The sequence below is a fragment of the Pleurodeles waltl genome, chromosome 4_1 (assembly GCF_031143425.1).
Source record: "Pleurodeles waltl isolate 20211129_DDA chromosome 4_1, aPleWal1.hap1.20221129, whole genome shotgun sequence".
NCBI classification, from domain to species: Eukaryota; Metazoa; Chordata; class Amphibia; order Caudata; family Salamandridae; genus Pleurodeles; species Pleurodeles waltl.
The window spans coordinates 101,510,787-101,523,345 of NC_090442.1; the positions used below are offsets into that span (position 1 = coordinate 101,510,787).

General features: G+C 46.4%; 1 protein-coding gene across 1 annotated transcript; it reads left to right on the plus strand.

Annotated features, from left to right (window-relative positions):
* The first annotated feature begins 10,909 nt into the window (after nucleotides 1-10,909).
* LOC138287061 (olfactory receptor 5AP2-like) lies at nucleotides 10,910-11,851 on the plus strand. The gene has a single exon (XM_069227419.1). It carries the CDS (start codon nucleotides 10,910-10,912, stop codon nucleotides 11,849-11,851), a length of 942 nt encoding a protein of 313 aa, XP_069083520.1.
* Nucleotides 11,852-12,559: the final 708 nt, after the last annotated feature.

Genomic DNA, 12,559 nt, shown 5'->3' on the forward strand with positions numbered 1-12,559 from the left:
TTTATTTAAAGCAAAGTAATCCGACAAGCATTTAGCTAGTTCAGCATGATAAGGAGGATCTATGAGGGCATCTGGTTGTAGACGCCATGTGGGAATGCACGTGTGTGTGCGGCCCATTCTCAGGGTAGCTTGAAGCGGATTATGATCAGATATGGTGCGAGCCAGGTAGCCTGATGTGGTTATTTTTGGGATTATATCATTTGATGCAAATATCATATCTATTCTAGTGTGCAATTTATGCACTGGGGAATAGAAAGAGTATTCGCGGTGTGTGGGGTGGCCAGTTCTCCAAATTTCTCTTAGCCTATTGTTGGAGGCCCACTCTGCAAGTTCAAGTGAAGCACGTTTAGCTAGGGTATTATCTAACGGAGGGATAGAGCGATCTCTGTGAATGTCTAATACGCAGTTAAAGTCACCGCCCCAAATGGTATCCATCTCCGGATCATTAAGTTTACTACTGTTAAGTGTCTGTAGGAATTCCCATTGATTTGAATTGGGGGTATATATTGATGCTAATGCCATGGGTTCCCCGTCTAGGGCACCTTCCAAGAGGACATATCGGCCGTTTGGGTCACATTGTACGCGGGACGTAACATAAGGGACCCCAGGGGCTATCCAGATCGCCACTCCCCTAGCATATGTTGAGAAGATGGTACCATATAATTGCCCTTTCCATTTTACTTTTGTATTCTCCAAAGAGGACTTAGCCAGGTGTGTCTCCTGTAACATGGCGAAATGTATTTGATGTCTCCTGAGGTATGCGTGGATCTGTTGTCGCTTACGCGGGGATGCCATGCCCCTTATATTCCATGTGAGTATTTTATATTGCGGGTTATACTGTTGTCTTTAGGTTGCCATGGAACATTTGTACTTGTATGCCTAGACTTTGTGGGTTTGGTGGGCCGGCTCTTTTTACAACTATAGTGTATTTCACGCCCATTGTGCTTGGCCAGTTTATGCTGCAGCCGCCTAGTGTGTACTTGTTATTAGCAATCAAACAACATTTACTACGAATACTATAATCTAAATTATGCTTCTTAGATGTGATTCTGCTAATTAAAACAATAACATTAACTATATCTAACAGTAACTGTGGTTGTGGCAATGGCTTTAACGATACAATACTTGCCAACCAGGTAGAACGTTCCATATGGTGCGGGGTGTTTCAAATAAGTAAGTTCAAGTCAATGCTGGTCCCGACCCGTTATGCTCTTGTTGAAGTTGCTACTTTCTGGGGCCAGCCATGAGTCTTTTGCTGCGGTCGGGGGTAGCGGTACAGCAGAGATGGGGTCAGCGTGCAGCTGTGAGTTTTAGCAGACGATTAGTGGCTACTTCTGTAGGATGTCGTGTGCCGTTGTGTCCGAGATTGGTATATATTAGCAGATGTCGTCTGCTGTTCGTGGAGTGAGATTGGGGACGCAGGTGGAGTCTGTAGAGTCAGAAAGTACCACAAGCTCGGATTCTAATCCCGAATGCGTCGATACAGACCCCGGGGATGTATTGGCGAAAAGGGATGTGGTTTGCAGTAATAGAGAGCGTTCCACGCGAGACTGTTCAGGGGTAGGTTTAGTGTCTGGTTGCCTGCGGGGTTTGCGTTTGCCACTAGGAGGGTGGTTTTTATCTTTGGGGTTTCTTGTATTGGGCGGGTCAGCGAGTCCCTTGGCATGTAGCCAAGTCCATGCATCCTCTGGTGAGGTGAAAAAGAAAGTGCGGGTGTCGTCCTGTATTCGAAGTTTGGCCGGGAACAACAGAGCGTATTTGATGTTGTGGTCTCTTAGTCGCTCTTTGACCCGAAAAAATGAGTTACGCTTTTTCTGTACCTCTGCTGTAAAGTCCGGATAGGCCGATATGACTGCCCCTTCGAAGCGCATTGGGCCTGCTTTACGAAACAGTTGCAGTACGAGGTCCCTGTCGCGGTAGTTGAGGAGTCTTGTTATTAGTGGGCGAGGCTGAGTGCCAGGTGGTGGGGGTTTTCCGGGAACCCTGTGAGCGCGTTCTATTGAAAAGAACTTCGGGACATTGTCCTTCAGTACTGTTTCTATTAGCCATTGTTCAATGAACAGTTCTGCGCATGGCTCCTCAACACGCTCAGGAAAACCCACGAAGCGGATATTGTTACGTCTTGACCTTCCTTCTGCTTCTTCGGCTTTGCGCCTCAGTGTCCCCAGTTCAGCTGTTACAGACCCCATTTGCGACTGGAGTTTGGTTATTGCTGGTGAGAGGTGTGACGTATCTTCTTCCAAGCCTGCGACCTTTTCAGCTAACGTATGTTGGTCTGCACGCAATATGTTAACATCTTCGATTACCGAACCTATTTTTGCTTCCAGGGTAATTTTGGTGTCCAATATGGCTTGCAAAATCTTTTCAAATTGCGTTGTGTGTGTTTGGAGTGTTATTTCCATCTTTTGTAGTGCTTGTTGTGTGGCCGAGGCCTCCACAGTTGGGGGTGGGGCACCAGAATCCATTTTTCCAGAAGGTGCGCGTGGGGTCTTTGGTTTGCCCATTGATTATTTACGTGGCGGTATTGCTGTTAACTATTGTTTTTTAAGTGGCTTCGATTGATTAGGACTGCTGAGGTTTGTTCCTTTAAAGTAGAAATCTTGCTACGTATCAGGCAGAGAAGTTATTCCTCATTCGGGTATTAGGGCACCGTGTCTGTCAGGATTACGTGTTGTTGCAAAGAAGCAGGGCCCCTAACTGTTTGGAGTAGTGAAGGTAAGGTAGTAATACTTTGCTTGTGTGGTGTACACTCTTTGTAGTGGAGAGCCTCAAAGCTTTTATGTCTGGTGAGAGCACTGCTGGGAACGCTGCGGCTCGATTAGTGCCGCCGGTACAGAGCCACAGGAGGATATACTGTTGTGCCCTGTTATATGTTTTATTTTCTGAAGGGGTCAGTTTTATTGCTGTGCTGCTGATTGGAAGCTGGGACTGGTAGGGCTCAATTTTCTTGAATTTTGGTGGTCCTGACTTTTCTTTTTATTTTTTTTTATTGTTATTTATTTGCTTCCCCAATTGTCTGTCCTCCCTATTGCTTGGCTATTTATTAGCCCAAGCTTGGTACACAAGGGATCACCCGCTCAATGCCACCAGATATTTTGGGTGTGGGGCCACGAGTCAAGGGCAGCCGGTGGGGTCACTCCCCCTTCTGTGGGGATCGCGGCCCCAGCCTGCGCGGCAACCCCGAGACTCAAAGGTGACCGCACGTCCCAGCGGCACCAATCATGCGGAGCAGACGGAGCCAGCCGGCTTCCCGTGGGAACGTAGCCGCATCAGGCCAAGCACATCGGGTCAAACGTGGCCCCCAGAGAGGGCCGCCCTTCCAGACGCGCGGTCCCGGAGCAGGGGAACAAGCGCCTCCTCACCTTCGCCGGAGCCCGTCTCTCCACTCCGGGAGACGGGCCAGAACCCAGCGCGTCGGGAACCCGCCCGCGGCTCCCGACGCAGCCGCCACGGCACAAGAGGTGCCACGTCACGATGGCTCCGGCAAGCGAGGCCCAGGCTCCACGGATCTCACCGGCCACGCCCGGGACCACAACTGACCCCCCGGCTCCTGGAGCGCCGCGGTCGGGTTCAAACGGAGCAGTGCCGGCGACACAGGTAGAGCATGCGGCGTCTCGCGCGGACAGTGGTGCGGGTGCCTGTTGCAGGATAATAAACACGGGCCGGGATCGGAGCTACAGATTATGCGACCATCTCGGTCGCCATTTTGGCCACGCCAGCTTAAAGATTTTCCTAAGGGTTCTTAGAAAACCGAAACAGGTAGCTGCCAGTTTCTTAGAATGGCATTCCATTGTAAGGTGAGGGTCTAGCCAAAAGCCCAAGCTTTTTATGGAATCTTTAGGAGGAGGTAGATCCTTAAGGAAGTTCCAGACGATCATAACTTCTGTTTTCCCATTGTTGAGCTTAAGCTTGCTCTCTATCATCCATCTGGCGATATCTAAGAGACAGGAAGATAAAGTAGCCTGTTCTTGCGTATTCTTAGCAGAGAAGGAGTAGACCAACTGAGTATCATCCGCATAAGATACTAGAGATAGTCAATGAGGCTCAATAATTCTTCAGGGGGGACATATAACTGTTAAAGGGAGTGGGGCTTAGAGAGGAGCCTTGCAGCACCCCACATCTAAGTGGCAGAGGTTTAAAGAAAAAAGATCGATCTAGGACTTGAAAGGTCCCGTCCTTCAGGAAGTCAGAGAGCTACTCATATGGGGTCCCTGAAAAGCCCATCTGAGAAATTCTATGAAGGAGTATATTATGATCTACAGTATTGAATGCAGCACTCAGATCCAACAGGATAATTGCTGCATAACCACCTGAATCCAAGCGTTGATGGGTATCCTTAGTAACCGCCAAAAGGGCAGATTCCGTGCTATGCAAAGGTCTGAAACCCATTTGAATATGATGTAGAAGATTGTAGTCCTCAAGAAAGCCTGAGACTTGTTTGTTGACATGCCTTTCGATAATTTTAGCTTTTATCGGCAGAAGAGTGATTGGTCTATAACTGCTCAATGACCTAGGATCAAGCCTAGGCTTTTTTAATAAAGGTTTGATGACAGCATGTTTCCAGTTTTGTGGAAACTGACCAGAGATGAGAGAATTATTAAGAATCCTAGTTAGAACCAGCACAATAACGTCTGCGCCAAGGATTAATATAGACGGTAGGGCCTGATCAAGAGGAGAGCCTGACTTTATAGTGCGTAGGAGATTGAGGACTTGGTCCTCAGTCAAAGGCTGAAAAGCTGTGAAAGTGACATTCAAACGGTCTTGAAGTGCCACAGTGGCTTCTTGTGTGGAGAGGTGGGAAAAGATTCGTTGAATATCAAGAACTTTTTCATGAAAAAAGCTGCCAAATTGTTACTATGCTCCGAAGGTGCTTGAATTGGGCTGCAAAGAGAAGGGTTAATTCTTTTAAAAATTTCAAAATTTCTTTAGGAGAAATGAAGGATTGTTCTATTCTGGCAGCATAGAACAGTCCTTGTGCGGTTTTAATTCCTGCATGATAGTCTCTAATTGCTGCCCTATATTCATGTTTAGAGTCATCGTCATAGGTTTTCCTCCATTTCCTTTCTAACTGTTTACATATTTTTTTTGTTGCCGTATCTTTGGAGAAAACCAAGAGGACTTCTTGGTACGTGCAATGTTATGGACGGTCTTAGCCGGAAGTACATTGTCCAGGTAGTTGGAGATCCATTCATTAAATGTTGATGCCAAGCAAGTTTCATTAGTAGTGGAGAACGGACTATGGAGTTCTAAGCTATCTATCCAGTTTTTATGACTTAACTTAGACCAGGGTCGATGGGTGGTAGTGCTGGATAAGGGCTGTGGAGGTGCAGAGGTAGGAGGGAGTGAAAGATAAATTAGATAGTGATCAGTCCAAACTAGAGGAAGTAGGGGCCGAACCAATAGGTTTGACAGATTACTAAACACCAAGTCGATGGTGTGTCCTTTAATATGAGTGGGGCCCTGGATCAACTGTGGCAGATCAAAGGCTGCTAGATCCCTCAACAGAGTGTTTGCCAAATTGTTATATTCATCATCAACATGAATATTAAAATCACACAGAATGGTGAAATTAGAGTTCCTACATGCAAAGTCTGATATTAGTTCAGGTAAAGCCTGAAGAAATGAACTCTCAGGACCAGGAGGATGATAAATTAATATTCCGGAGAGATTAAAAGTATGATTCATTGTTAGCGAGAAAAAGAGACTTTCACAGTCTGGAATAGACAAATTTGGGGTAATAAAACTGATAGAATTTTTAAAAATAATGGTGATCCCACCTCCTTTGGAGTAAGGTCTGTCTAATTGGTGTATATAATAATCATGGGGAAGAGCCATAGCTATATTGGGACCAGAGTCCTCGGTTAGCCAGGTTTCTGTTAAAAATAATGCCTCCGGAGTGTGATCAATTAATAATGAGTAAATATGGAATTTATGCACAGGCAGGCAGCGACAGTTAAGTAGAAGAATTTGGCAACCTCCACCAGAGCTGTTCCGCTGCTGGAATGGGGAATGAGACAAAGGTGACCATTGACACACACTGATATGTATAATAGGGGAGTCAGAATTTAAAGAGTGTCTACAGAGGTGAGGAGTGTCCTTCCTGATAGCTAACAGTTGAGGAGCTGAGTAGACTAAGCTTTCGGGAGAGCCCTGGGTAGCATTCTTGGTCCCTGGACTCGGTCGGGCACGGACGGGCGCAGATGGGCTTGCCATAGGTGCACATTCGGCGCTCCAGCGGCGCACGTCCGCTGTTTGCTTGCTTCATCAAGCCCTTTATGGTGGGCAGGAGCTGCAGGCAGGAAAGACTAGACTGCCTCCCAAAATGGCGGCTCTAGTTGGAACAAGCAGGAGGGTGGAAAATGGCAGTTTTAGTGAGGAGAAGAGCGTCAGAATGCCACTGAACATGGGCATGTAAAACAGATTAAAATATCAATAAAAAGAATCTCAGTAGTAAAAGGTAAGTAGGCAAAACGAGGATTGTGCAAAATTTGTCAGGGAAGGTCAAATACCTTTAGCCTAGTGATCCGCTCCACGCTCGCTTCATCAAGCCCTTTATCGTGGGCCAGAGCTGCAGACAGGAAAGACTAGATCACCTCCCAAAATGGCGCCTCTAGTTGGAACAAGCAGGAGGGTGGAAAATGGCAGTTTTAGTGAGGAGAAGAGTGACAGAATGCCACTAAACACGGGCACGTAAAAACAGATTGAAATATCAATAAAAACAATTATACCCACAGACAGACACAGCGAGGACCCACAAACTGATTACTTAGAACTGATACACCATAGGCACATATACACTTCACACTCCGCACACACAACACAACTGCACCATCAACACTATACACACATCACAAATGCACACAAACACCACAACACACCAGCACACAAACCTTGGTACCCCACACAACCCATCAAGCACCTAACACTCCACCCTTGTGTACAACACCCCCCCAAACTACTTCAATACCACCATGTTCCCTCAAAAGCACCCATGATTCACAGACGAAGAGTTGAGGGTCATAGTCGATGAAATCGTCAGGGTTGTGTCACAACTTTTGGGAGCACAGGTCCAGCAAACATCCATAGCCAGGAAAATAGAGTTATGGCAGAGGATTGTCATCAGGGTAAACTAAGGGGACAACCACTCACGCAACATGGAGAAGATCAGGAAGAGGTGGAATGACTTACAGGGGAAGGTGCATTCCATGACACAACACCAGATTGCCATCAACAAGACTGGCGGTGGGCCCCCACCTCCTTCCTCAGAGTTCACATCATGGTAGGAGAATGTCTTGGCCATACTGCATCAGGAGAGCCTGAGTAGAATAACCGGAGGTCTGGACTCTGGAAAGTCACTAACACTCCTCTGGCACCAGCGACTCCTGTACAGCATGCATCCCCACCACCCTATCACTCTCCAATGCACCCCATTTTACACTCCCCCACATAATCACCTAATGCCCTTCACCTGCATGCCACACCACCCCACTGCCACTATCCCCACACAGTCCTTCCCTAGTGTACAGATAGCACTCACAATGGCAAGCACTACAACTGCTATTCCCACTTCACAGTCGAACACATGCATGTAAAACCATTGCACCATCTACTTCAACCGGATGCTACGACTGCACACTACTACCTGGCAATGACAGCAGCTCTATCCACTCTCCACAGCTCTTATTGGAACATGAGTCCAATGTCACAATCCATTACCCACAAACAAAGTCTGCAGTGCCGCATCTGTCACTGGAAAGCAAGTCAAGCCACTGTACGCATCAGACTATGATACGAACAAGTACACCTCCACAACTCTCTACCTCTCCATCCTCAGGTACCCCTGCCACTGCCACCCTGCAGAGGATGCCAGAGACAGCCAACCCTGCTCAGGATGAAGGACCCAGTGAGGACTACTACTCTGGATGCCTGGACATTGATAACTTACCTGGCCCATCTGGGACAACTGGTTAGTCCACCACCACCAGCCTCATCCTGCCCACATCTGACCCCCCCACCCCTGTGGTGGCAACAACAGCACAGCCAACCTCTGGTGCTCAAACCTGTGTCCCAAGGACAGGTAAATCAGTAGTGTGCCCCTCAGATCAGGGACCAGAGTCTCCCCCTCACACCCAAGATAATGAAAGTCCTGGTATAACTGGGAGTGGGCACACCGAGCCAGGGGCACTATGAGAGTACCTGTGGGCCAAGGGATGGGGCCCCCAAGGGAAACAAATGGGCAGAAGGCCACCTCCTAAGTCATGGGAACATACCAGCAATCCCAGGACAAGATGGGCCAGATACTCTCCACCTTGCATGAGAACCAAAGGCTGCAGAGGGAATACCATCAGGAAGACATGCAGCAGTGGCAGGCTCACACTGCCACCATGGCCTCCATTGCAGGGGTGTTCAAGGAACTAACAACCATCCTGTGTGCGACCTCCAACCACCAGCAGGCCCCTTCCACTAGTCATATACCAAATGAGCCATCCACTTCTGCAGCAGCTAGTGGAATGGAGGCCCTTCCAGAGGACCCACAGGCCATTAGCACCCCTCCCTCTGTTGCTGAGGAACCACTACGCAAATGAGGTCATCCATCCAGAAATCCTGCAGGACCTGATGCCAAGACCAAAACCACTGCCATGAAGTGACCCTCTCCTGAACATTCTCCCTTTTGTGCCACTGACACACCCTGTGGACTGTACACTGTCATGTCTCCATTTTCCCATGGCCTTTGGATACTGGACCTGTACTACCTACAGCTGGGCCAACTGCTCTGATGATTTCATCCACCATCACCCCACTCATCACCCATTGCCGTTAAGACAAATTAGTGTGGGCATGAGATATCTGATATGTGAAGTTCACTGCTGTTGCTCTGATGCCACTCTTCATGATTTTTTCCTGTCTTTGTCATCCATGCAGGTCAGCGCCCATCATAAAAAGGGAATTTGGCATCACATTGTCAAGCAAGTATGGACCCTGGGAGTCCATAGCGGGCGGAGTACCCACTGCAGAAAGCCATGGTAGGACCCGAGATGCTGGGCCTGTAAGACCGCTGAGGCCCAGCTGGGGATGTCCTCCCAACGAGGTGTTGTGTAGCCATTTTAGCAATAGCTCCATGCACGTTATTTTACCATGCTATGCCAAGCCGCTGTGCACCTTAACCTAGATATATTTTATTTGGCTTTATTTTAGTATAGCCACTTTCACGGTCTTGTTTTATTTTCTGTTTGTCTAACAGTTTTTGCGTAAGCCAGCACTCTGTTCTCAAACAAGACATTCTTGCTCACTCTGTGCTTCTTCCAAGGCTACAGCACAGTACATTGTTGGTGAATGTGGTAGAAGTCTAGTTTTTTATTGTTTTATTTTGTTTTTAACATTCATAGAAAACACACATCCTTACGTAGGGACATTTTCTCAGAACATTAGCTGTGTTGTTATAAAAACACTTCCTTGTCCCTTACACGTTAGAGGGAGATTCCAGCCAGAGAACCACAACTGTATCCTGATTGTTGAGAGCTTTGCTACAGATGCTATGCAGACCGCAGGCCTTTGCTCAGGTATGGGGGATGATGTCTTCCCAGGGGAACCTGAAGGGCAGAATTAGAGCTTAACATGCTGTGCTCTATCATAGTCTAGGTAGGAGTTAGTCTATTGACCATAGTGACAATATGATAACGTTGTGTCTACGCTTTACTCTTCTCGTCACAATTTTAATACTGTCATGTTGTGTTGTCCAGGTTATTGCAGCTCACTCTTTGCTATCTAAGATGCAGTTGTTTTATTAAAATCATTATTAAAACCTATACTGCCTCTGTTTGTCATTCATATATGAGACTAAGGTAACTGAGAGAAACGGATGAGATCGGAGTGACCACAGATTCTCTGAGAAACCAAGTATGTCATGCGCTCGGCTGCCCTGTCATCCTCATCCTTGGGTAGAGATGAGGCACTGCTAGTTAGCCGGAGCAAAACCCGAGTTGGAACGACAGGTGTCACCCGCAGTGGGTTAGACTTAGGCCCTCATTTTAACCTTGGCGGTCTTTTTGCAAGACCGCTGAGGTACCGCTGTGCTGAAGACCGCCAGTGCAGGTGGTTTTCCGCACAGCGTATTATGACTGCTGGCAGGCTTCCGTCCTTTTTCGGATGGAGAGCCGCCAGCAGCCATACTGGCGGTCGGCGGGGGAGTGGAGGCTACTCCACCTCCACCGCCACGTCATCAGAACACTGCCCACCGAATCATGTCCCATGATTCGGTGTGGCGGTGTTCTGGTGACGGGGAGCTGGTGGGGTAGCAGCCCCCATGGATCCCGTTCCCTCCCAGAGGATTACCGGACCAGGTAAGGTGATCGTCCGTTAGGGAAGGGGGAACGGGGGCATTTTGTGTTGTGTGCATGCATGGGGTGTGCATGTGAGTATGTAGATGGGGTGTGTGAGTGCGTGTATGCATGGGGGGGTGTTGTGTGTTTTGAAAATGTGTGCGTGTCTGTCTGTTTGTATGTCTGTGAGTATGTGTGCATGTATGTCTGTGTGTGTGTCTGTTGGAATGTCTGTTTGTATGTGTGTGGGTATGTGTAGTTGTAGTGTATGTGTGCGTGTGGGGGATGAGTGTCGATGTTAGCGGGGGTGAGGATGATAATATTTTTATTAATTTAAGCCATGGAAACCAAGGTCTGCTAACCAGATCAATCTTGGTCTGAAGCACTGCCTAAGGCAAGGGGAAAATTAAGGAAGTTGGACATCTCCTGCCTTAATTGTCAATGCTTTGGTTGTCAATGATGCTTAATCAATGTCTTGCATGACTGTATTGATTTTATTTCATGCCGTGATGAAATACAGTTTGTAGTGTGATATGCACACACTATATTGTGATTTCTCTCTTTTTCAGGAGGCTTATTTGTTTGCACCAATGGACGGGGAAAACTACACATCTATAACAGAATTCATTTTGCTTGGTCTCACTGAAAATCAACAACTGCAGATTCCACTCTTCATTTTCTTTCTTATTACCTATACAATCACGATAGTGGGGAATGCAGGCATCACAGCATTAATAAGGACCTCGCCTCGCCTTCACACCCCAATGTATTTCTTTCTCAGTAACTTGTCCTTTGCAGACCTTTGTTACTCCACAAATATAACACCCAACATGTTGGTAAACTTCCTATCAGAAAAGAAGGCCATTTCTGTGCCAGGTTGCATTACACAGCTCTTTGTATACTTTTGGATGGGGAGTATGCAGATTTTTCTTCTAGCGATTATGGCGTATGACCGCTATGCTGCAATATGCAATCCACTGCTCTACACATCCATTATGACCAAGCAAACATGCACTGGTCTTGTCTCAGGAGCGCACACAATTGCAGTCCTCAATGCCATCTTAAACACATGTTGCACATTCAGACTTTCCTTCTGTAGGTCAAATAAAATCATGCACTACTACTGTGATGTCCCTCCTCTACTCAAGCTTTCTTGCTCAGACACATCACTCAATGAAGCCGTGCTGGTTTATGTATCTTGTAGCCTCCATTTAGTGACCATTCCTATCATCATCACCTCCTACACATATATCATATCTACCATTCTAAGAATTCCATCTGCAGAGGGAAAAAAGAAGGCATTTTCAACATGCTCTGCTCACATTATCTGTGTCACTCTCTTCTTTGGAACACTTGTTTTCATGTACCTGCGACCAAGCTCAAATTACACAATGGACCAGGACCAAGTAACTTCTGTGTTTTACACTGTAATGATTCCAATGTTAAACCCAATGGTCTACAGTTTGAGAAACACTGAGGTGAGGGAGGCATTTAAAAAAATAATTTGTTCCAAAATAATAAAGTCAACATAGTCCATGGCCATGGTTGACATGGGAATATGGTACTGTCAAATTATTCAGTGTAATTAAATGAGTCAGAAAAAGTACTAAATAAGACAATATTGTCATGAGTATATTCTTGTCTATATGTTTATGTTTGTTGTTAATGCTTTTCCCGACAAAAGACACCTGTTTAAACCTCAGTATATGGAGGTTAGAAAGACATATTAGTATTTTTTTTTTTTTTTTGTTAGTAGTAGCGCCTGTTATTCTCAGTGCCAAGAAATTGCCTGGGCAGATTGTATGGCAATCAGAACTGTCTTTTATGTGACCGTTTCGCAGATAAGCATTCTGATGTGGCTTCAGGTCAACAGAAAGTGCAACACAAAATGCTCTGGTAACTGTGCGCTGACCAGATAGACTTAATGTAAAGAAAATGTGTGCGGCTTTTAGAAGTAACAAAAGCATTAAAGACAAACACACAGCACAATAAAAATCCCTCTCCAATTTAGAAAAAATATAGTAAAATATAATAAACAAAATGCCACCAAAATGTCCAATAAAGGGAACTCGAGACATGTATGTTTAAAGATTCAAGAAAAAATAGTGCTAAAAATGTAAAGTGCCAAAGGTACTCCATAGTCACGGTAGACTGGCGCCTAGATATGAGTTTAGGCGACCGTGATGGATTGCAGTTTTAGTAAGTAGATGAGCCCTGCCAGGGCTGATAACAGGGAAGTT